Genomic DNA, 24,961 nt, shown 5'->3' on the forward strand with positions numbered 1-24,961 from the left:
GATTATCTTCAGAGTGAGTACCGACTCTAGAGTCATAGTGAGAGAAACAAAGTGTCTCCCCTGTTCTTTCTGACCTGGTGGGAGCAGGAGAAGTTAACCCTCTCCTTGATTTCATCTTGTTGACGGAGAAGGAGAACCGGCCGAGAGACGTGCGTAGGGGCCGGCGTGTGGTCGGTATCTCCACGTACCTACGTATGAACTTACAGCGTCGGTTTAACGCAGAAGCATAAATTGGCCTTTACACAACAAGATGGCCTAAAACCTGACATCTTGGATGGACCTGTCAGGTTCGGTGCGGGTAGCAGAATTCTAGTAAACAAGGTTTAGACTAGTAACAAACAATTATTTGGAAGAGAAAACAAAGGTGAAGGGTAACTTTATTACCCAAACTTTGTAAAACATCACCATTGTAAACCATCCAATGTCTTGGTTCAACTTTGACCTAATGTGCAGTACTTCCTGTAGTTGTGTGCACACTGGGCACCAACATTTCACGTGTTTTACCCCTCTGCCTATTTGTAGCAATGTCCCCAGATCTCAGCACATTCAAAGTCATCACAACTGCCAGAAACCCAAGTAGTAATACATTGAACGATCCTGTTCAGTTAGACAACATCATTAAAACACATGGCACATCACTGTATCTGAAGTGTGCCTATGGGCTGGACAGTCACAATGTCTTAACCTATCATAAGCAGGCCTGTATCTGTAATCAAAGTAAACAGCAGTTGCCCTAACTGCGTTATCTGTGTTCACGTTGAGAGCAACCCAACCAGGAACAGTAAACCACAGGTCCATTTAGTTCCCATTAAGCTATAAAGTTGAAACTTTTTCACCGTCATGACTTGTACAGCCAGTGAGGTGTCCATGCTTCCTTGTGTCCTTTCCAATGTCATGTCATGTCATTGCAATGACTACATTGAAATTAGAAAATGGATAGGGAGTTAATAACAGAAATATTATGCTTCGCAGTTCTACAACTTATTTTATGTTTAATGTATTTTTGTGAGCTTTTACTTCATACTGCTACAGTATCATATGAGCATGTTCAATATGTTGTAGGCCTGGAACCTCTCAAATAACCAACAATCAGCCAAGACCCCCGCAGCGTGAACTCCTGATGCCAGTCCTGATAGTAAAACTTTAACAGACTAGGCGTTGTGAAGCACAGAGTTCTCTAAAGTGAAGTCGTACTGGAAACTAGTCAGGTTGTAGTTTATGTCCCGGGACAGCAGCACATCAGGAATTAGGGGGAGCCCTGCCTGCATGGCCAGGACATGGGGAGCCAGAGTGAAGGGGACGTCCCCGAGGAGATCTGGCAGAGCTGAAGCAGCTTCCACTGCCGAGGGCCCTGCTATGGGCGCGCCGGCAGGGAAAGCTGCAGGGTGCTTTGTGTCGGTGGGCTGAGCTGGAACTGTACAGGATGACTGGGGGGGAAAGGAGACAGAGTTAGGGTCAGTGCGCAGTGTTTTATATTACTTTTAGATACACATTTGCTCATAAGCCGCTTTCCGACCAAGTAGTTACAGGAACGTAGTTATAGCAACAGTGCACTTCTAAACAGTTCTACTAACTACTCTCCCCCAAAACCGGTTTTTCCATTTGCATTCACACTGGCCAAGTGGCCATAGGGACTGACCTTTTGTTGTTATAACAGCCATCTAACCATCACTATGCTGAAAAGGGAAAAGACCCTGCCCTGAAGTAGGAGCTGAAAGAGTTACAGGAACTGTGGTCAGAGGAAATTAATAATCCCCAAATTGAAAAAATCAGATGTGCCTTTCGTTTAGACGGCGACGGCGTTTTTGGGGCCTAAAAACGCAAAAAAGTGAAACCACCCTCCAGAGTGGAAATCTTAAAAACGCTCCACCATCACGTTCCCGTCTAAATGGTAAAAACGCACTGTGCAAGTGTGTGTGCCGCGTGTGTGTGTGTGTGTGTGTGTGTGTGTGTGTGTGTGTGTGTGCATTGTTTGGAACAATAACTCCACCTCCTCGTCTGTCCAGACTAAATTGTCATCTTTTGTTCTCTTCGCCAAGTATTGGCTCGGTGCTACTAGGGAGAGAAGTAGAAGGAAGGTTCTAGCAGGCGCGTGGACTTGGTGGTGTTGTGTGTCAGTGCTTCACACCACCACCTAGCCGCCTGGTGTGCATACTACATCACATTTCACACACTTTTGCGTCACCATATGCACGCCGATTTCTCCCCCAAAACTCTCGTCTAAACGCGGAATAAAAAGTGAAAACGCAACGCCACTTTTATGTTTTCTCTTCAAAATGTTTATATAGACCGCCTATTATGAAAGATAGGTCATGGGCATGCATGATTGGCAATAAAAGGACCTCTGTGTCTGCCTAAACTATACAGCTAGGCTCCATTAAAATATACAGTAACATTTTATTTGAAGGGTTGTGCATAAGAATGACATGACACCGTCATAATTATAGTTTATATCCACGACGTTCCACTTCTGGGATTGCACCTCTTTTTGGAGTGCTATGGCATATAGTGAATATAGTCATGGTCCCGAGAGAAAGACCCATTTGATTTGGTGACTCTACGACCTGCTTGTAGTGTCATCCTGAGTCCATGTTCACTCCGATACTGCTAAGGCTTTGAGAATAGCAAAATCATCAGTATTTGTAGTTTGGCCAGTCCCACATGTTTTTTATTGGGGTATAATGACATAGGCAGTCCCTGGGGATAGTTAGCAGAGCTCAAGACATTTAGTTTTGTTCAACGTAGTTATGACTACACAAGGTTTCCTGGAATGTGATTTTTGGCCTCAGTCATGTTTTGGATTTATTTTGTGTGCAGTGCTGCACTAACATGCACATTGCCAACATGCTGTTTCTAATTAGCGCAGTTTGCCAAAAACAAAGCTTTAAGAACTGAGAGACTGCTGGTAAATTACAGTGGGCATTCTGGAATTCATTGTCGCTTTGATGAGGCACACCGAAGTGGTTTCCCATTGGTACAGACTGTATGTATGTAAAATGTTGTTTAAAGTGCCCATATTATTATCATCTATTATCCATTATCATATATTATGTCCTGCCTTCAGTCTCTGGGTGAGCTGGTCAAAATCTGCACGGCTTTCTACGTCACTAGCCGAGACGAGGAACCTAGGGGGCTAACAGTTAGCATGCTAGTGTGCTAGCTCGTTCTCAATGGCAAAACACTGCTACAACACACGAATTCACCCTAATCTACAAAATATATTGTATAGAACTACTTCCATGTCCCTGTTCTGCAGGTATTCCACACAAAGTTGGAAGTGCGCCCTCGTTTAGAAGAAGTCTCCCTACTAATCCTGCCTTGTACTACTGAAGTTGGAGAAACAGCTAGCTAGCTCATGTAGTCCTTACCTAGCTACTGAGCATGTGCGACTGCCAACAAAGATGTTACACCAGTGAGAGGTCTCACTCTGTAGCTAAAACAGAGACCTGAACACAGGGTGAAAAGAGGAGCTGCAGCAATGTGCAGTACAACTAAAATATGATGTTTTTTGAAAATTAAACCACGTAAACCTATTCTGGTACAACCTCTAAATACAATTATGAACCTGAAAATGAGCATAATATGGCCACTTTAATCAGCTATTGAGTCTTTTAAGTAGATTGTACAGTACATTGTATTGTATTTGGAGGAGTCAAAGTTGAAATGTATATTTTCTTCACTACAGTAAATAAGGAATTATCAGATGGAATAAAAGTGCAGACATGTAGTAGTAAGTTAGCCACTTCTTGCTTTATTATATAATAGCTAGCACAATGAGATGAGTGCTTTTAGCAAGACTAAATATTAAGCTGCAAACTAACAGTGAAATGCCAAATCGGTACAACTAAATTAACTACATATCTCTAGGCTCGGTCACAACAAACCAAAATCAACTGAATTCAGTGGAACTGCCAACTTGTCAGTCCATTTGCTCATGAAGGAAGTTTGTACTTTCTTCCCCAAAAGTTCAACTCTGGAAAACTCTGACGTGCAAATTTGTACTAACAGTCTTGGCATTGCTGAGGCTTTGAGGGATTTACATAACCCTGCTCTGCCAAATGAGAAGCAACGCCAACAGAGCTTTCTTCTTCGTATCCACTGTGTGTCATAAACAAAACTGACCTAAGCCAAAGCACGACCTAGTCATTTCATCACCAAGTTTCCAGCAATTTCATTGTATCATAATAGAAAAGTTGGATGGGTAGTGTTGCTGCGACTTACTTTTCACTTCCAGAGCCGACAAAATTAGACAACCAAACAACATCAAAAATCCTGTCCTGACAATACTAAACTGTCCAACTTAATGTGATCACACAACAAACATTCTTGTCGATTCTGATATCAAACATGAAAACACAACACTTCTGTTGTTCTCACAGTGGGATTGGACATTCTTGAAGCTCCAATAATTAACTATCAACTTTTACAGTGTTTGGGTAAGTAGGTGATTATTTTGGGCTTCACTGCTTGGCTTCTAATTTATTGTGGCACTGTGGTAGAGTGGTATCAACGCTTTAAATATTTAAGTTACTACTGATATTAAAAATCACATTTTTGGGTATCTTCTGTAACAGCTGAATGAAGAAGGTGGAAAGGAGTAGTCCCCAGCATTATACTATGCTTCTACTCTGTTAACTGTGTACTGAACATACAACATGCCTTCAAACTCACAGCAGCAGTGACTGTAGGGTGATACAATGCTGTAAACTGTGAGGGTGTACAGTGCTCAGCATAAGTGAATACACCCATGCTAAAGTTGACTAAAAAGAGGAATAAAAAATGCCTTAATTAAAAAAATGAGGAAAAATCCAATCTTTAAGGACACCAGTTTTCTTTGTGAATGAATAATGTATCGTAAATAAATAAATGTTCTTCCTTAAAATACAGGGGGCATAAGTCAGTACACCCCTATGTTAAATTCCCATAGAGGCAGGCAGATTTTTATTTTTAAAGGCCAGTTATTTCATGGATCCAGGATACTATGCATCCTGATAAAGTTCCCTTGGCCTTTGGAATTAAAATAGCTCCACATCATCACATACCCTTCACCATACCTAGAGATTGGCATGGTTTTATTTCAGTTAGCCTAATAGCTGGTTTGATTTGCATTGAGAGATGTTTTTATGGAAAGTACCCCATGCCAATCTCTAGGTATGGTGAAGGGTATGTGATGATGTGGGGCTATTTTAATTCCAAAGGCCAAGGGAACTTTATCCTATATAAAAGATACTCAGATACAGTATTAGGGGACCACTAAGGTCTATATAAAAGAGACTTCAGATACAGTATTAGGGGACCACTAAGGTCTATATAAAAGAGACTTCAGATACAGTATTAGGGGACCACTAAGGTCTATATAAAAGAGACTTCAGATACAGTATTAGGGGACCACTAAGGTCTATATAAAAGAGACTTCAGATACAGTATTAGGTAGAGGTCGACCGATTCATCGGTTTTGCCGATTAATCGGCACCGATAGTTGATTGGTGGAACTATCGTTATCGGCAAAAATCCGTACCGATGGTTGCGTCCGTTGCTGGAGCGGCTGAGAAGCGCGCGCTGTCATTCATTACACAGTACACGAGAGCTGAGAAGGGTCTGCTGGCATCATGCATTACAATAGCGGCCTCTAGAGGCGAAATAAAAACTATCACTGATGCCTCGTGTTGTTTATTTTCGACACGTGTTACTGCGCGCTGCACGGAGAGCACATGCTGTGCGGAAAAGGCTGACATCAGATGCTCGTTTAAAGCATTTTCGGTCATTTCTGCCGCTAACTCCGTGCTACCCATAGACAGTAGGTGCTACCGACAAGGGGATCTCCCATGATGCCTTTGTTTATGTTTTCAACCAATGGGAAGGCAGGTCCGTCACACATTACGCCTTATATGGGCATCCAAGCGAGAACAAATATATATATATAGTATAAAGTGGGAAAGATAGATCCCTCCAGGTCAGAGATCGTCTGTTACCGTTCTACAGAGAAGAATGGCGTCACTGTTTTGAGATTGTTTGTCCTTTATATGAATTATAATGCTCATTATGTTTATTTTTGCACTGGATGACTCCAAATATGTAGGAGAACTGTTTAAGACAACACACATGCTTGTGTAGCATTGCTGTGGGTGTAATATCAATAAATATGACATTATTATTTTGATTATTGGCAAAAGCGTCTGGACTTTTTTTGAAACAATGTATGTATTTTGTCAACTGTATGTTATAAATACTATCGGTCGATTAATCGGTTATCGGCAAATACGGCCCAACCTAGCTATCGGTATTGGTAAAATCCACTATCGGTCGCCCTCTAGTATTAGGGGACCACTAAGGTCTATATAAAAGAGACTTCAGATACAGTATTAGGGGACCACTAAGGTCTATATAAAAGAGACTTCAGATACAGTATTAGGGGACCACTAAGGTCTATATAAAAGAGACTTCAGATACAGTATTAGGGGACCACTAAGGTCTATATAAAAGAGACTTCAGATACAGTATTAGGGGACCACTAAGGCCTATATAAAAGAGACTTCAGATACAGTATTAGGGGACCACTAAGGTCTATATAAAAGAGACTTCAGATACAGTATTAGGGGACCACTAAGGCCTATATAAAAGAGACTTCAGATACAGTATTAGGGGACCACTAAGGTCTATATAAAAGAGACTTCAGATACAGTATTAGGGGACCACTAAGGTCTATATAAAAGAGACTTCAGATACAGTATTAGGGGACCACTAAGGTCTATATAAAAGAGACTTCAGATACAGTATTAGGGGACCACTAAGGTCTATATAAAAGAGACTTCAGATACAGTATTAGGGGACCACTAAGGTCTATATAAAAGAGACTTCAGATACAGTATTAGGGGACCACTAAGGTCTATATAAAAGAGACTTCAGATACAGTATTAGGGAACCACTAAGGTCTATATAAAAGAGACTTCAGATACAGTATTAGGGGACCACTAAGGTCTATATAAAAGAGACTTCAGATACAGTATTAGGGGACCACTAAGGCCTATATAAAAGAGACTTCAGATACAGTATTAGGGGACCACTAAGGTCTATATAAAAGAGACTTCAGATACAGTATTAGGGGACCACTAAGGTCTATATAAAAGAGACTTCAGATACAGTATTAGGGGACCACTAAGGTCTATATAAAAGAGACTTCAGATACAGTATTAGGGGACCACTAAGGTCTATATAAAAGAGACTTCAGATACAGTATTAGGGGACCACTAAGGTCTATATAAAAGAGACTTCAGATACAGTATTAGGGGACCACTAAGGTCTATATAAAAGCATCCAAAAAGCAGCACGTCATAGGACCTTTAACCTTTGAAGAGAAATATGTTCTTTTTTACATGCTGCTTTTTATTAAGACAGGTGCTTGATGAGCTATTTAAAAGTTTCCTTTTAAATAGCGATATTTCTTGTAGCGTGTACTGCCTTCAGAGTAGAGCGGGCCTGAATACAAAAACTCATCCAGAGTGGCAGATGTGCTCTAGCATGTAATAACAGGCACATGTGAGAATAAATGCAGAGAAGATGTGACAGGAAATGGTTATTTGTCTGCAATTAAGAGGCAGAGGTTTCCTTTGGGACTGGAGCACAGGGAGGGTGGAGCAACAGAGTCTTGTTTTCGGTAATGAACCCCGACACAGTGTACAAGTACAAAAAGTACAAAATAAAGATCCTACACTTGGGAACTGAACTGTAGGGCTGCAACTAGCGATTATTTTACAGATTGCCATTTCAGCTTGAAAAGTGACTGAAACGATTAATCGATTATCAAAATAGTTGTACAGAGTTTCTGCAGGTTTCCCCAAGTCAAATTTAAGACCATTATGAATGAAATGTAAGACCTTTATCACAACACCTTTATCACCCTTAATTTCTTTATTCTTTATTTTCATAGTCGATTAATCTGTTGATTATTTTCTCGATTATTCAATTAGTTGTTTGGTCTCTAAAATGTCAGAAAATGGTGAAAATGTGGATCAGTGTTTCCCCAAAAAGCCCAAGATGACGTCCTCAAATGTCTTGTTTTGTCCACAACTCAAAGAGATTCAGTTTACTGTCACAGAGGAGAGAAGAAACTTAGAAATTATTCACATTTAACCAGCTGGAATCAGAAGAATTTTTACTTTTGTCTTAAAAAAAAACTCAAACCGACTAGCTCAATCGTGTTTTTTTGCCTCCGGTGAAACGGTGCCTTCCAGGCAGCTAACCCTAAACATAACCATTGCTGTGCTGCCTGGAAGGAGACGTTGGGGGCAAAAAACACCGAAGACCAATCGACTAATCGACTATCAAAATAGTTGGCGATTAATTTAAGAGTTGACAACTAATCAATTAATCGATTAATCTTTGCAGCTCTACTATCTACATCAACTACGCCCTAAATTCAGTTTTTTCAAGCCAAGTATCGTTAAACTTGCACTTCCCCATAGCTGAAGAATAAAATCTGTTTTGTCTGTGGTACAATCTGAAAGAGACTCGCACCAATAATACCAAAGCTGATTGGCTGCATTATAAGTTGCATGTTGGTCTCATTTGTAGTCATAATACAGTTAGGGCTGCAAGATATATCAACTCAATATCGTCATCGCAATATATCGAAAGTGTCGCAGTACGTATGCAATATTTTTCATTGGCCAGTTACCGTGCCAACTGCACATGTTAGTACACGTCAGCGCACGGGTCCACTACGTGACAAACCCTATGGAGCGTACCACGTGTGCATATTTCGACAGAGTGACAGTGTGAGTGAAGAAATAGATAGACAACAAAACGGAACGAAATCAGAGAAGCGAAAGAAAAGTTGTGTCCTGTTCTCTTCATTTATATATTTTATACTGTACAACCAGTAAAACATATCCTGTTCTCTTTATTTATATATGTTATACTGTCTAACCAGTAGAACATGTCCTGTTCTCTTTATTTATATATGTTATACTGTCTAACCAGTAGAACATGTCCTGTTCTCTTTATTTATATATGTTATACTCTCCAACCAGTAGAACATGTCCTGTTCTCTTTATTTATATATGTTATACTGTCTAACCAGTAGAACATGTCCTGTTCTGTAGACATGGTCATTATTTATTTATTTATTCATGTTGGACCAGTACAATATGACCATCAGTTGAAATAAACCTTGTGTTGTAAGAAAACTTGTTTAATTTGTTATGAATCTATTTTGATGCATTTTCCCGTAACTTTTGTAATTTTACATATGTTTAAAAATATCACAATATTCATGTATATAATATACACAATATTTGTGTTTTGGAGGCCAATTACACAAACATTTTTCTTCATTTAGTTCGGAGGACTTATTGGTTGTAGAATTGTACAGCACTATTAAAGGCAACAGTGTTAGAATGCTGTTCCTCTAGCTGCAAGACAACTTTGGTTACAAGCACAGGCTGTAGTTTAGCTTAAGTTAAAAGCTTTTAGAATTTGGCTTAAATCTACATCTGGACTGTGTGTGTGTGTGTGTGTGTGTGTGTGTGTGTGTGTGTGTGTGTGTGTGTGTGTGTTGACTATGTAGGCTCTGGAGTGAGGTTACAATGCTGCTGCGTCTCAGTGCTTCCTGTTGCACCATGTGATTAAAACTAGAGGGATGAGCCAATCACTAACTGTGTGACATGTGGTCGCTCCAGAATGCCATATGGACCAAATGTGTGCACACCACTGTCCCCAAAAATGTCCTTAATTATAAACTGAGCAATTAAAAAGTAATAAGGCCCATACGTGTATGTAACAACAATCAGAAGGCCAGCAGAGCTTATTGGAGTCCTCTGTCTCGGCTCAGTTTTAAATGCCAGTGTGGTGAATGGTAGTGGGCCATATTGGCATGCTGGCTCAGCCTGGGCCCCCAGCACCTGTCAACATCACAGCAGTGGGGATTGTTCTGTATGAGCCATGCAGGACAAGGCCAGCTGGGATGCTCACAGCTACTGGTCCCAAAGCTGAATCCCTCCGCTTATGAAAAAGAAACAAGGCTTCTATGTTGAAGACAACATGCTGTCTTCCTTTCATTGCTCTGGTTATTGAGTTCCACGCTGCTGATTCCAATGCCACAGGGTAATCCTTATATCATGAACTGAAAACCTCAACAAGCTCACCCTTGATGGCTGCACTATGACGTTTGTTGACGGCTGTACGATGTTTATGCTCTGAATCTTCCTCCTCTGTTCTTCAACGGTCTCTCCTGCACAAGAAATGTGACAGACAGAAGGTTATTAACAAGTTACAACAATCTTTGAAATTGGTCTAGTATTAAGCAAGACCGCTGCAGTCGCGGCAGCGAAACAAGCTACAATGTAACGCTAAAGGAAATTGCGCACCTTCAATTTATGTCTACAAAAAGTGCTTGTTTTGCCACTGACAGACTCATATTATTATTCTAAGTGTCTGACAATATTATGGGATGGATCCCTACAGAGATAGACCTTTTAGTTAAAGAGTAAGATCCTTTTAGTTTAACATGAAACAGCCCAGAGATCGCCAAACTCACCAAATCCATTTAAATAAACAATACTTTTTAGCAGAGAAACATGCTAGCATGACTGTAACATAATACAGTCATGTATAATTATGAATATAACAAAAAAGATTTTGTGCTGAGAATTTTTTACAGTATGCTTTTCCTTCAGCCCAATGCAGGTCAAGGAGGGGTGCTTTTCTGATCACATTAGGGATTTAAAAAACTGATTGATCTTGAACTGCTGATCCTGCAATTTTCAGCAGGGCGGCGCGGCCGGGGGAAGTGTTAATGAAACGGCCCATTTGTGTGACATCCTGTTGTGTTCGTTAACCCCCCCAACAAAGCACAAGTAGACTTTATATTTCATAATTCCTGTTTTCTGTCAGATCGTTAATAGATCTCAACGTTTCTGACCGCACTTCACGGAGAAAGAGAAAGAAAAGAGAAGAACGAGACATAGCGAGTGCTTTGTTGTTGCAGGAAACATTCAGCTATTACACAAACTCCTGGGCAGTTCAGTGCTTTTTGTTTTCGAACTTCCTTGTGGCAGCGATAGAGGCAGTGATGTTTCCTGTTTCCTGTACGGGACTCTCTCCGCCTCAAAACACACTGACAAGTCTGATCTCTGGTTATATAATTGGCCACCGCAGCGTAACGTTGGGTTACGTTTCGCCACAGGCCCGCTGCATTTTGTTACTGTTGTAAGGGTGGGGGGGGGGGGAATGGATACAGCATAGTATCGCAATATTTTCCGTGGCAATACGGTATCGTATCAATCTTTTATTATAAATGTGTTGGTCAGTTTGTCAGCTTGACAATCCCATTCTGCAGTAGTAACATTGAAGTGAGATGAACAAACAGAGCCATTTATCATTTTAGATTAAACATGTTGACAAAGTTTCATTCATTATCATTTGAAATTGGGAAAAATTTGAAGTTGGAAAAAAAGGTAATAAATTGCAATACATCGCAGAATATTGCAATATGTTTAAAATCGCAACAATATGGTATTGTGACAGAAGTATCCTGATGATATGGTATGGTTCGTGAGGCCTCTGGTGATTCCCAGCCCTAATATGCTGTCCTTTCCAAATCCCCAGAGGGGCAATACAGATTTCATGTATTCATTCATTCATTCATTCAATGAGCGTTTTAAATCGATTCATTGAGACAAAACAAAACAAAAAAGAAACAAAGTTTTTAATTAATGTATTAATATATAATTTAAAAATAAAAAAGGTTATTTGCAGCCGTCTTTTCCATTGGAACTGCTTACCATGTCATATTAGAAAAGCTGTTAATAGTTTTAATTTTCATGTATTTATTAATGTCTCCTAATTTGTTGTGTATCCAATATTCTTGTCTATAATGTGTTTTAATGGTTTTTATTTTACATTATTCTTTCATTGCTGTTTTTAATGCTCTGTCTTTACAATGTGTCTACTCATCAGGATCCCATTCACTCTGCTTGTTAAGCACTTCACAACCCTAAACATAAGAGAGCTGCAGTATGTGTTAGAAGTCTTCAAGCTCCTGTCCCTCATTCAGCCGGATGTCCATCACCTTCCTCTTTCTTTGTGTTGGCGTTCTAACCTCTGGTGGATTTGTGAGGACTATGGTTAACTGCTCCTCAGATCTCTGCAGGGTAAATCCAGACAGCTAGCTAGACTATCTGTCCAAACTGAGTTTTCTGTTGCACGACTAAAACTACTTTTGAACGTACACATGTTCTACCAAAACAAGTTCCTTCTCGAGACTATTTTGAAGAGGCACTGTCACTGCATCCGGTACCTTTCGCCACCCATGACGATTGTGATTGGTTTAATGAAATGCCAATAAACCAGAGCACGTTTTTCTCCCATCCAGGAATGCTGTGTGGACTAGCCAGACCCTCCTTTGCAGCGCTGTGGAGGAAGGTCTGGCAATGCAAGACTACTGTCTGGATGGCCAAACACAGGTGGGAAAGAAGGGCCAGAAGTGACAGCAGCCTTGCCCTGCTGGGACTTTCCAAAGCTTCCACTTGGTCTGGCCTTCCTCACACCTGTTAGTTAGTCCTGTGTGTGACCATCAGCTCAGCCTTTGTACATCAACTCTACCTAGGGTTTCTGCAGGTTTCAACAAGTCAAATTTAAGACTTTTCAAGACTTTTTAGGACCTTTATGAATGAAATTTAAGACCTTTATGAATGAAATGTAAGACCTATATCACGACATTAAAGTACAACGAAATGCAGAGTCATAAAAGTACTTGCAAAGTAAATAAATGTATTCAAATTGAATAAAAGTGACAGGGGGAAATCTGTACATATACACCGAATTATATTTGGACAATCGCAAGGTAGAGGTAGTGTGACATGGACGCATGAAAATTAAGACCTTTTTAAAATGATTAAAGACCTAGAACTAGGGCTAAACGATTAATTGCATTTGCGATAATATCGCGATATGTTAAAACGCGATTTCCTAATCGCAAAGGCTGCGATTTGGTCACATGACTCGCGAAAGCAAATCAGTCTGCACTCCGCAGAGAAAGCATCAACTAGCACGCTAACGCTACGCCGTACCTTGAGCTGATTTCTGTCATTCAAACAACTCTGAGTTGTAGTTTAAAACTTTTACAGCCATTTTAATAAAATGAAGGGTTTTATTCTGGTTCGAGTCCATACGTGCAGTTAATGGATACAGGAACGCAGAACTGAAGGCTCGGTTGGCAACTAGCTCTGATTAGCTGTTAGCTCCGATTAGCGGTTAGCTCCGTTATAAAGATATGAGTGGAGGAGCTGCCACTGAGAGGGGTAACAACCAGACTGATAAATGACGTTCGGGGAGCTTTCACAGCAGCGTGGCCGCGGTGTTTCAACGGTTTTATTAGTACAGTTAATCCCACGGCAAGAACACCAGCAACATGCTAACGCAACGATAGCCTCTCTGAACAAGTGCACACGGCAGCACGCAACTTCATGAGGGGGAGGGGCTGGAGGCAGCTCCTCTCTGTGCACTGTAAAAAAAAATACACTGTTGTGTGTGTGTGTATATACTATATTTTTACTTTTTTAACTGTCTAGTGTGTAATTGTGTGTTGTTCATACTATAAAATGATTTATTGTTTGTCTTTGTTGAATAATACAGAAGACAGAGAGCTTAAAAAAATAAAATTTGGAAAAAAAATCGCAATTAGATTATTTTCAAAAATCGTTCAGCCCTACCTAGAACACAATACTTCAGCTAATTTAAGACTTTTTAAGGCCTACAATTTTGATTTTGAAATGTTAGATTTTTTAAGACCGTGCTGAAACACTGTCTACCAGAACATGAGTAAAGACAAACTTAATATTCAAGGACAAAGAACACTTTCAAGTCTCCTTCAACTCTGATAATGAAACCTCAGGTGACCACATCGAGCTGGATTTGGGATGCCTCGTCATTATTGACATGTCTGAGTTCATACTAGCCATTCACTAGCACATTGCTAATTATGAGGCCATCTTTGATAAGAAGAGATGACTAAATGGTAAGCAGAGAGTGAGCTCAGTTGGTTGCATCAATCTGAAAAAGAAAGCCTGGCTCGGACACTTGTTCTCCTCTGCCAGAAATAACATGCCGCTCCTGACCATCTGCGTCAGCTCCACCAGCTCTTCCAATTAAAGCCGCGGCGAGGATTAACAGCAAATAACGCTGCACTTCTCTGGGAGATGAAGTATAACAAGTTTTATTAAGGATGGACCTTGATCCATGTAGATTATTGTGGTGTAAGGTAGAAACAGATGGCTTAGAAATACCACAATGGGAGGATATACACCGCTCTTTACTATGGTAAAAAATTACACAAACTACTAGCCAAATATTCAAATTAAAATAATTCCATACACATACATTTTCATTGTTACGCAATGGCAAGGCTATTATGAACAACAGAATATAACATACTTGCCATAGGTATACTAGCTATACTTCTTCTTAAAGAAGTATTTGACCACTGGAAAGATGGTCTTTTCATAAAAACTGGGCTGTCTATGCAGTAGATCTTTTAATTGGTGCTAAATGGCCAGAGAAAACAGAGGAAAGGGGGCTGTCGTATTCTCTTTCACTCAGACGGTATAAAACCTACAACTACCAGAATGCACTGCGCCACACCAGTCACTGGTGGGTGACGTAATGGCCCTGACACACCAACCCGATAATCTGCCGTTGGACAGTCTGGCGAGGTCGGTGACTCGAGTCTGTTCGGTGTGTTTTCCGTGCCGTCGTCAGTCGGAGGAGCCGTCGGCCTTCATTTGAGCCAACCTGACTTGCTGGGTCGGAGGGCGGGCAGTCAGACTCACTCCACCAATCTGATTGGTAGAGAGCTAACCTGGAAATAACGAGCGGGATGAGCGTGACTAGAGTCTCTCAAAATCTGACGAAACTCTTTTAAACTGACCTTTGTTGATCTGAAAAGAAGACAGATTCAGCAACTGCACGGCCTATTTCTCTCTTCAAATGTTTTCAGAAACACGTTTCAGTGAACTATTTTCATAAGATATGAGATCGTATTTCGAACAAGCCGCCATTACTATCGGCTGGAGAAGCCAGACCCACGTGACGCGGTCATTTCCGGTTTTCATTTTTTGTATTACGTCTCGCGCACGTGCAGAACGTACGCTCAAGTCGGCGTCTCTTCGGTGTGTTCTGAGGAACTTTTTGGACCTCGGGGAGCTGACTGATCAGTACGACTGACTTTTCTGCTGAGGGTCGGCCGTCTGGTTGGTGTGTCAGAGGATTAACGCGAGCACGTCACAGAAAGCAACATGGTGGCCGGCTGGTAACAAACGATCTCGTCTTACAGTTCAACGGTAAACTAAAATATGTTTCAGAAAACATTTTAGGCAAAAACAAGCGAGGCAGTTACAGAATCTTGGCTCATATCTGATCAGTGTTGCCTAGTTTTACCATTTCACCTGAGGGGTTTTTAGCAAGGCAAGGCAGCTTTATTTGTAGAGCACATTTCAGCAACAGGGCAATTCAAAGTGCTTTACATGAAAACAGGTTAAAAAATTAAAAACAGATAAAATACAAGAATAAAAGTTACAGTGCAGTATAAGAAATTAAACATTAAAGAGCAGTTAAAACAGTTAAATATATAAAAGCAGATAAAATAGGAATTTCTCTTTATATGCTTATATAGATTGTCATAGTGTCAACAATGCAACTTCAGCCTCCGTTTTCATAATAAGAAACAGTATGTTGTCCACTTCCTGTTCACAAACTTTTGTATTTCAGCCAAACAGTGCACTAAAATATGTTTCTGAAAACATATTAGGTGAAGTAACCAATAAAATAACTACAATAAATCTTGGTTTATATTTGTTTAGCGCTGACTAGTTTTACAGTGTAATTTAAGTTCTGCCTGAGTTTGAGAGAGAACGAGAGAGAGAGACTTCTATACTCTTTGTGTCCATATAAGGAAGTACAATCTGTAGTTCCAGGAACAGCTCTCGAGCCAGTGAAACGCCGCCAGATTACTCTACCCGCCGCGTTGGAGCTGGGAGAGGAGCGTGGAGATCTGACGCTGGGAAGATGGACGGAAGTTTACTACAGTTCATTGACAAGAACTCCCCACAGTGTAATGATACAAAAATGATCGAAAATCGTATGTATCATAATGTTTTTTCTGACCATTTTTAAAATGTAGTCTTTCCCCTGGAATCAAGTTTTTTTTTATGTATTTTTTTTACCAATGATTTACCTAAATATGTTCTGTTTCTACGGTACCGCTGACGGCGACTACATCATATCTGTTTCCAGCAAAACAGATCAAAAGCTGAAAATGCAGAAAATCCATGTTATGTTCTTTACAAATGAAATAAATGTCAGACTGACTGACTGACATGTGTGGTGCATTTTCTTTTTTAGATAACAACCAGTTTTTAGAAATATCTCATGATATATTGTCTCTAGAAGTGCATTATTCAACTTTTGTTTTTGTTAAAGAAGGAAAAGAAAATTGCAATACTCCCATGTATCGAGAAAGAATCCAATCAGGACAAAAGCATACCGTCCCCCAGCCCTAACCCAAAGCTGGTTGAAAACCGGCAAACTATCCTTTCTATTGAATGGAGTTTGTACAGTAACTATGGAAATAGCTCAGTTGTCAACTTGTGAACGAAGTATGCAATTCAAGCCATGTGATGCCAAGTGGCCGTCTATATGGGGTCGTCTCAAGATCTCCGTACCTTGATGAGATGCAAGTAAGAGGCCCCTGAGTTTAGATTTCTTCAGTTAAGCTACTGTTCCAAGGGTCAGGATATACGTTTCCGATTGAGAGAGGTTTTTTATTATTGCAAAACGAAAGTCACAAGGAAATTGCTTAATGTGTGATATTTCAGATTTTGTCACACAGTGAAGGATGCTCATCATGAGACAAGGAGCACGTTTCTTTTTGTATTCCCTTCACAGTCACAACCATCTGTACAGATCACCATCAGAGCTGGAACCCTTCCACATGGTACTGTACAATTAGTTGCCTCAGAAATAATCAAATGAATCCCAGAGTACATATTTTGGTTATATCACTCTAATGTGACCCAGATAATATAATAACACAAGTACACACCCTATGCAGTAAACAACGCCTCTTTATTATCAAAAACACTTGTCATTTATGTTGTTATGAACGTGTATAGGGTCAACAACTAACAATTGAAATAATAATAAAAATATATAGTCCGACCAATAATCACTTATGATATATAATTACAATTTGGCATATCTAAAAAAAATCAACAATTACCAGCCATACGCCTTAAGACCTTAGCTAATGTTGGCACTTCATTGCGGTTCAACAAAGAAACCTCGATTATGTAAAATAATTGACAATTAGAGAATTATGTAATTATTGTTACAGGCCTACTGATCATCTTATTAGGCTCAAAACACTAAATGAGAGTGTAATAATGTGTAATACCACATGAACATTGGTCATCTGAATGCCAGTTTACTTGATTTATTTGTTTATATTTTTGCAGCATTTTACTCGTAACATTCTGAATCTTACTAACTGAAAACCAGCTAGCATCCAGCTACATTCACCTTTTAATAATTAAACAGACATTTACCAGAAGCCTCATTCATAATTAACCAAATGATTCATTGGTTTTGAGGGGGCTGCATTCCACTTAGGAGAGGTCCTGGTATTGTTCATGCTGACCCACTGAAATAGCTTACTGGGACACTTGATGGAACTGCGCCATCGTTAAAGTTATCAATTTCAGCTGTGCTTTTCCGACTATGACAAGTCAAAATGTCTGCTGTGGAAAACGTCCATATGGGGAAGAATGAAGGGAATATCACACCAAACTCCATTCAAAATGCTGTCACTTTAACAATGTCATACTTAAAAGGCAACAGTAGATACAAAATACTAGATCCATTTTATTAGGAGCCACTAATCTAGATAATACAACCATCCAAAATGACGGAAAATTGTGATACAATCTGAAAGAGACTCACACCAATCACACCAAAGCTGATTGGCTGCATTATAAGTTGCATGTTGGTCTCATTTGTAGTCATAATACAGCAAATTATATTTGGACTAGCGAAAGAAAGAACTACAACACCACAGAATAAAAAAGAAAGAGCATTAGAGGTAGCGTTGCATGGACGTAAGACTGTTTAAAATGATTTAAGAGAACACTATACTTCAGCGAATTTAAGACTTTTTAAGGCCTAAAATTTTGATTTTGAAATTTTAGACTTTTTAAAACCCTGCAGAAACCCTGTAAGAAGCAGCCCTAAGAAGGATAGAAACATGTTTGAGCCCACTGAACGGTTATTTTGACCTCTTTTGAGGAGTGGGTTGTCTTTCATATGTTAGGGTTAGGGTTCTAGCTCTTTTAAATATGGGGGGGGGGCATTTCCCCTGACAACCCCCCCCCCCCGCCCCCCCCGAAATCTACGCCAATAACTTAAACATACAAATATGGAGTGCCATGAATAAATAGCATTTCCAAATGCCAAAGTCCCAATTTCATATTATCTAAGATTGTGCTTCTTACCAATGACAACAAAGCCTCCATCTACTTCCTTGTCGGATGTGGGCTTCTTTGAGTTGTTGCGGAGTCCAAGGAAACTGAACATGATGATCCTGTCAACGGAGGAGACCAGAGGTTAGACTCAGTCAGAGCCATAGGGAGCTGCCGGTATTTAGCCCTATTTATTCAAGTTCGAGCGCCATTTTATTTGCTGTGATGATTCATGTTAGCTACACTCAAAGTTCAACTGTTGGAAGACAGAAATGCTTCTCTCGTTGACATAGGACTTCATGTATAGTTTTGAAAGCATGTTCTACATTTAAGCTAGCTACATAAAATAAATAAATGCTTCCTTCTTGAAGTTAATCGAACAATGAGCTACTAATCAATAAGTTAGTATTCATTTGAAATGAATCAACATAGCTAACGTTAACTGTTTTCATCAACTATATTCACTGTATGCTCTTGACAGTTACGGTCACGGTGGGTTCTTTCTGTTTGAACTGTATCCCATAACTTAGTCATGTGTATTTTCCCCAGGCCTCTACAAAGTGACTGGCGGTCTTACTGTCGTTGTGTCTAGTCATGAGGTTCAGACTTCGGCCAGAAATTCAAACTCCTCTCGGTTCCTTTCAGCTTAGTACGGCCCCGCTAACTGCTAGTCTCGTTAAGATATTGTTAAACCACAGGATATAATCTTCCGTCTGTACTTGTATCCGTGCAATATCCAATATCAGAGATCATCCGTGTTATCATAACACTATGTTATCACACCGACGTCACTGACCTCAATATGGTCCGTGTTCGTGTAGAAACTATAATTACACCTACAGTACTATGACCAACGATGGTGTGTCAGCAATATGTAGCGGAACTATTGATTGATGTTTCCAGGGAATAAAATGTTAGAGCACAGCGGATATGGCAGTGATAAACGTCGGAAGCGTTCGATTTGTATTCCTGCGCTTGCCGTTATTACAAACCCCGTGTGTTTTCAACGGAAATGTTGATACCCCGCCCGTGTAGGCTTGCGTGTGATTAAAAAATATCGAACTAAACGTTTCCCGCGCGATATTGCTTTGTCTGGAGTTTAATAACGCCATAACAGCAAAAACCGTAAAATGGAAGGTATACTTGATGTCCCGAAACCCAGAATAACCTGCGGTATGTTGTCGCAGTACATAGGCAGACCGGTCTGCTTTGTTGGGCGTGTTGAAAAGGTCAGTATTGCTTTAGCCAGTCTGAGTGAAAAGTTGTTTTAACAGTTGCAAGGCCAGCATTGGCTAACTTGTCATGTATCATGGCTAGCTAAATGTCATTAACGTTGAGCGTTTCTTCCCTGCTGTGCCAGGTTCACCCAACAGGAAAAACGTTCACTGTGTCGGATGGAGAAGGAAAGATTGCAACAGTTGAACTTGTGTGTGTTGTGAGTAGACTGCCGTTACACTTCTTGAATCTGTTATACGTTACAAGTTATCTGGTGGACTGAAGTTATTTGTCTTTGTTACATTTCGGCACAACGTTAAACCTCTGAATTTAAAATGATTTGACAATTAATCCTCGTTCTGTAGAAACATTAGGAAACATCCTCCAATGACGCCATAGACCCTTCATGTCACCATGTCTGCCCCATCATAGTGTGTCAGCTTGGTCACAAACTAGAGGGCCACATGGGAGTAGGGCTGGGCCATATGGAGGAAATCAAATATCACGATATGTTTGACCAAATACCTCGATATCGATACCGCAACAATATTGTAGTGTTGACTATTGGTGCTTTCACAAAATATTTACACAATGAGATTTTTGATAAATAATCATCAGTAATGTGGATATAATGACTGAGTGGGTAAAGGTAAATAATAGAACAGTTACAACAGTCTGGTTGTTCAGAAAATAACATCACTTTACTGTAATGCAGCTTTTAAAACCAGGAAAAGATAACACTTATGTCATATTATGATATCCAAAATCTAAGACGATATCTAGACTCATATCACGATATCGATATATTGCCCAGCTCTACATGGGAATGACTGTTAATTCTGCAACGTTAGACACTGGGTTGTTAATTTAATTTACCACACTAAATATGAAAGAACATAAACCAGCTTGTTTATCAACAGACTCATAATTAGAGCTAGCTTAGAGTCTCTCGTGTTGTATAAATAAATAGAGATAAATCATAGAGTTTAGCATTTGTTTTTGCTTTGATAATCCCAGACACTTGATTAAGCAGTAGCGCCATAGTCTCGCATTGCCAGACCTTCCTCCACAGCACCGCGGAGGAGGGTCTGGTTAGTCCACACAGCATTCCTGGATGGGAGAAAAACCTGCTCTGGTTTATTGGCATTTCTCTGCAAAATAGCCTCGGGAAGGAACTTGTTTTGGTGAAACGTGTGCAGGTAGGGAGGCGAGCTCTGGAATTAAAAAGGCTGTCGAGAGTGTGGAGGATTTTTCCCGAATTGACCAGAGTTTACAATACCAACACAAAGAAAGTGGCAGGTGAGGGACATCAGGCCGAAAATCAGGGACATCTGGCAGAACCTCCGGCAGCACCGGAACTATCCCGTAACTGAAACGTCGTTGATATAGACCAGCCGGTGGCTGATGGCTCCCACTGTGGTACAGCGGCATCAACCAATCCCCTGGCAGCGCTGGCCGCTCACTACAGCGCCATTTGCTGGTCGTCAGAGAGGCATGCCGCTTGTGTTCCACCGGCACAGCGTTTAACGGCAGGTGGAAGTGGTAACGTTTGGCAACGCTCAGTGACAAACAGTAAAGTCATTTCATATAACATGTTCAATTTGCTCAAAAGCCCGGCGCACTTCCTGGGGGCCTGGTTTCACCGTACTGAGTAGGGATTGGCCGATACTGGTTTTTCAGGGCCGGCGCCGATTATTAGTAGTTAATGAAACCGATGTTTGGAACCGATATGCATTTACAGTGAAAATGAAAATCTTCTAAGTCAAAATTAAGATTTTGGAATGTTACAAACTCCAACACAAAACTTTAAGTGCAAGTATTTAAGAAATGATAAAGTAACAGAGTCAGATAGTGATGTGGGGGGGGGGACATTAAGTCAGACTCAGTGGTGAGTGAAACTGAAGCAGAGGGACAGACCCAGAGTTGTAGCTGAGTCCAAGTAGAACACTTTTAATTCATTAACTTTATCAGTTATCAGGCAAATAAAACGCTGACATAGATCATCTGCAGACTGCCAAAAATCGGTCTGTCCCTAGTACTGAGGGTGGACTTGGGACATGTAGTGTACAACAATCAGTGAATCTCTGTCTGCACACTAAATATCAAATATCAGTGCGCCTGCTGGGGGCTGTGAATGTGTATACCTGGTCGTGTTTACAGTACAAATGTACTGCTAGAAGTGGACTTCCACATGTACTTTAACTCTTGCCCTGTTCCCCTCCTTTTCAGTAGTGTGCGGTCGTATGGTTCTAACGGGTTAGGGTTAAACTGAGCAATATGAGAATAAAATCTCATAGCAAAGTTTACAGCAAATGGCAAAGTATTATAAAGAAACAAAACCTCTGTTTATGAAATATGATACATTGTTGCAGATTAAACAGGATCCAAAATGGTTCAAATTAGCTTCACTTCAACTAGCTACAAGATGAAAGTGTTTGGTAACACTTTACTTGAAGGCATCTACATAAGAGTGACATGACACTGTCATGAACGTGTCATAAACATTAACATGTCATAAACGTTTATGACATAACGCTTCTGTCATTAAGTGTCATTAGGTTTTTGTCATGAGAAGTTAGAGTTCATGTGTCATGACAGTGTCATGTCACTCTTATGTAGATACCTTCAAGTAGAGTGGTACCAAACGATTCTTGCTAGGGCTGGGTGATATGAAGACAATCAGATATGATATTTTTAACCAAATATCTCTATCGATATTGTAGTGTTGACTATTGGTGCTTTCACAAAATATTTACATAATGAGATTTGTGATAAATAATCATCAGTAATGTGGATATAATGACTTAGTGGGTAAAGGTAAATAATAGAACAGTTACAACAGTCTGATAAGTTCAGAAAAGTACATCACTTTACTGTAATGTAGCCTTTAAAACCAGGAAAAGACAACACTTATGTCATATTATTGTATCCAAAATCTAAGGAATATCTACCCCATTACCACAATACTCCATTATCATAATATCCATATATTGCTCAGCCCTACTGTTTGTGTCAATAGCAATAAACCAGTAATATCATTTGATAGAACAACATAATGAATACTTTACTTTTGATACTTGAAGTACATTTTGCTGCTAGTACTAGTACCTCTGATTTAGAACTGGTAACAGAGTTCCAGTGTGGTATTGCTACTTCTTCTTTTTGCTTTCCTTTTTTTAAGTTCTGACCATTTCATCTGCCACTGATATACAGTATAGCGTTGTATGCTTAAAGTATATCCCATGAGCAATTACAATTACTCATGTTACTGTAAGTGAGTAGTTTTTTTTTGTGTACTTTTACTTTTTAGCGTCATTTTTAAAATCTGTACTTTGACTGAAGTATGTTTGGTTTGAAGTATTGTACTTAGCTCCATTTGAAATCCCATCTGTTACTGAGTAGAACAAGGTCCATCAAATATCTGTCAACAAAGGCTTTTTTTATTTAGTGTGTTGCTTTGTGTCCATAAAAGACGGTGATTTAATGAAATAAGTATAATAAAAAATAAATAAGATATAAGTATAAATAGAATAACATATATCTCCCCTTGCTGTTTTTACTCCGAGTAGATTTTAAATGAACTAGTTTTTACTTTGACCTCAGGTAGATTTTTATACTGGTTATTTTACTTGTACTTAAGTAAAAGTTCATCAAAGTAATCGTACTTTTACTTAAGTAGAATATTTTGGTACTCCTTCCACCTCTGCCCATAAGTACAATTACTTCATCAAACAATCAACAACAAGATAATGGTATTAAAATAGTGTAAATATTTGTTTCATTACTATTATTATTATTATTATAACTAATTCTATTTTTTCTATTTCTTATACTTTGTATATTTTTTTCTCCTATGTCTACTTAATGTGTATTTGTGTTATTCTGATGTGTGTACATTTTTTTCTGCTGTAGCTCAGGAATTTCCCCAGTGTGGGATTAATGAAGTCTATCTTATCTTAACCCCCCCCCAGCTGGACGAGGAGCTGAGTGGTGTTGTGGAGGTCGTCGGCATGGTGTCCAACAAAGGAGCAATAATGGCCAGCACGTACAACGTGCTGCGAGAGGACAAGGGCATTCCTTTTGGTAGGTCTTCTTTCTTATCCCTTCACCAGAGGCCTCACCATACCATATCATCACAATACTTCTCTCACCACACCATAGCATTGCAATTTCAAACATATTGCAATATTCTGCGATGTATTGCAATTTATTACCTTTTTTTCCCCAACTTCAAATTTTTCCCAATTTCAAATGATTTTGTCAACATGTTTAATCTAAAATGATAAATGGCTCTGTTTGCTTCTATCACTTCAGTGTTACTGCTGCAGAATGGGACAAACTGACCAACACATACTGTGTATAATAATTGATTGATACTTGGCCTCTGTGTATCGATAAAGTATTGCCACGGAAAATATCGCGATACTGCTGTATCGGTTCCCCCCCCCCCACCTTCCTTCCAGGTGAAGACAGCATTGATCTGTGCTGGTTTACAGTATGTTGTGTCCATTCATCCCACAGATCTAGAGCTGTATGCTGAAGCCCTGAAAGTCATCCATGAGTTCCCCCAGCACTACCCTTTTGAAGTGGCTGCAAGTGGATGAGGGTCGCCATGGCAACAAGTTCACTGGCCATTGTTTGTTTCATGTGGCCCGTTTTTTGTTGAGTGAAAATTTGATTTGTACAAAAGAAAATCTGTAATATTAAGTCATTTCTGTCAGTAAAATAAAATGTGTAAAGACCAAATGAAGTGGAAAGTTTTATTTATTTTAAATGAGAATTCTTACTGTGAAACTCTCTTGTCCTCTGTGCAACTGTCCCTCTGCCATTCAGCTAAAAACTGAAATGCAGTTTTGCATGGAAGGGCTGCAGATTTTTATACAGGGCCATTATGAACAGGAGGATTTATTACAGCAACCCAAAACTGTTTGAATACGTGCATGTGAGTATAGTTTTAGTTTAACACAACAAAAGTAAACCTATCCTATAAAGCTATAGTGTGTAGTTTCTGTCTCCCACACGAAAATCATGGCATATGAATTGGTGTGTCATACATACCCCACTTTAATGAGATCAGTCTGCATGGGGAACTCTCAGTAATGGCAACAACATTGTCGGCGCGTCCACGTAACACAAGATTTCACAGGAGAATTGTCCTTTAATATAAAATAGTTGGGCACTATTCTGCCGTGCAAAGGCAAAAGGCTGTAACTTATTTTTTTGGTCGAAAATGAGTTAAT

The 24,961-nt window shown here is 39.8% G+C and overlaps 2 protein-coding genes across 3 annotated transcripts; one reads left to right on the forward strand and one right to left on the reverse strand.

The window, feature by feature from the left end:
- Window positions 1-360: 360 nt before the first annotated feature.
- On the reverse strand, window positions 361-19,376 carry umad1 (UBAP1-MVB12-associated (UMA) domain containing 1). Of its 2 annotated transcripts, XM_031279324.2 has the most exons (5): window positions 19,359-19,376; window positions 19,303-19,321; window positions 18,540-18,628; window positions 10,143-10,228; window positions 361-1,427 (listed from the first exon to the last, which is right to left on the reverse strand). In XM_031279324.2, the coding sequence occupies exons 3-5, from the start codon at window positions 18,619-18,621 to the stop codon at window positions 1,152-1,154; spliced, it is 444 nt and encodes a 147-aa protein (XP_031135184.1). In that variant the 5' UTR covers window positions 18,622-18,628; window positions 19,303-19,321; window positions 19,359-19,376; the 3' UTR covers window positions 361-1,151. The 2 variants fall into 2 exon arrangements, with proteins under 2 accessions (XP_031135184.1, XP_031135183.1); XM_031279323.2 differs by lacking the exon at window positions 19,359-19,376 and having other exon boundaries at window positions 19,084-19,319.
- Window positions 19,377-19,479: 103 nt separating this feature from the next.
- On the forward strand, window positions 19,480-24,467 carry rpa3 (replication protein A3). The gene is made up of 4 exons (XM_031279326.2): window positions 19,480-19,735; window positions 19,867-19,941; window positions 23,693-23,804; window positions 24,243-24,467. The coding sequence occupies exons 1-4, from the start codon at window positions 19,637-19,639 to the stop codon at window positions 24,323-24,325; spliced, it is 369 nt and encodes a 122-aa protein (XP_031135186.1). The 5' UTR covers window positions 19,480-19,636; the 3' UTR covers window positions 24,326-24,467.
- The last annotated feature ends 494 nt before the right edge of the window (window positions 24,468-24,961 follow it).

This window comes from Sander lucioperca, chromosome 16 (genome assembly GCF_008315115.2).
Source record: "Sander lucioperca isolate FBNREF2018 chromosome 16, SLUC_FBN_1.2, whole genome shotgun sequence".
Lineage (NCBI taxonomy): Eukaryota > Metazoa > Chordata > Actinopteri > Perciformes > Percidae > Sander > Sander lucioperca.

What these genes read in the sequence shown, in the direction of transcription:
- rpa3 (XM_031279326.2), top strand. Translation starts at nt 19,637, where the DNA reads ATGGAAGGTATACTTGATGTCCCGAAACCCAGAATAACCTGCGGTATG. An exon ending in TTGTTGGGCGTGTTGAAAAG is followed by an intron (nt 19,736 to 19,866) that starts GTCAGTATTGCT and finishes CTGCTGTGCCAG; the next exon opens with GTTCACCCAACAGGAAAAAC. An exon ending in GGACAAGGGCATTCCTTTTG is followed by an intron (nt 23,805 to 24,242) that starts GTAGGTCTTCTT and finishes TTCATCCCACAG; the next exon opens with ATCTAGAGCTGTATGCTGAA.
- umad1 (XM_031279324.2), bottom strand. Translation starts at nt 18,621, where the DNA reads ATGTTCAGTTTCCTTGGACTCCGCAACAACTCAAAGAAGCCCACATCC. An exon ending in TGGAGGCTTTGTTGTCATTG is followed by an intron (nt 10,229 to 18,539) that starts GTAAGAAGCACA and finishes TTTCTTGTGCAG; the next exon opens with GAGAGACCGTTGAAGAACAG. An exon ending in TCATAGTGCAGCCATCAAGG is followed by an intron (nt 1,428 to 10,142) that starts GTGAGCTTGTTG and finishes TTTCCCCCCCAG; the next exon opens with TCATCCTGTACAGTTCCAGC.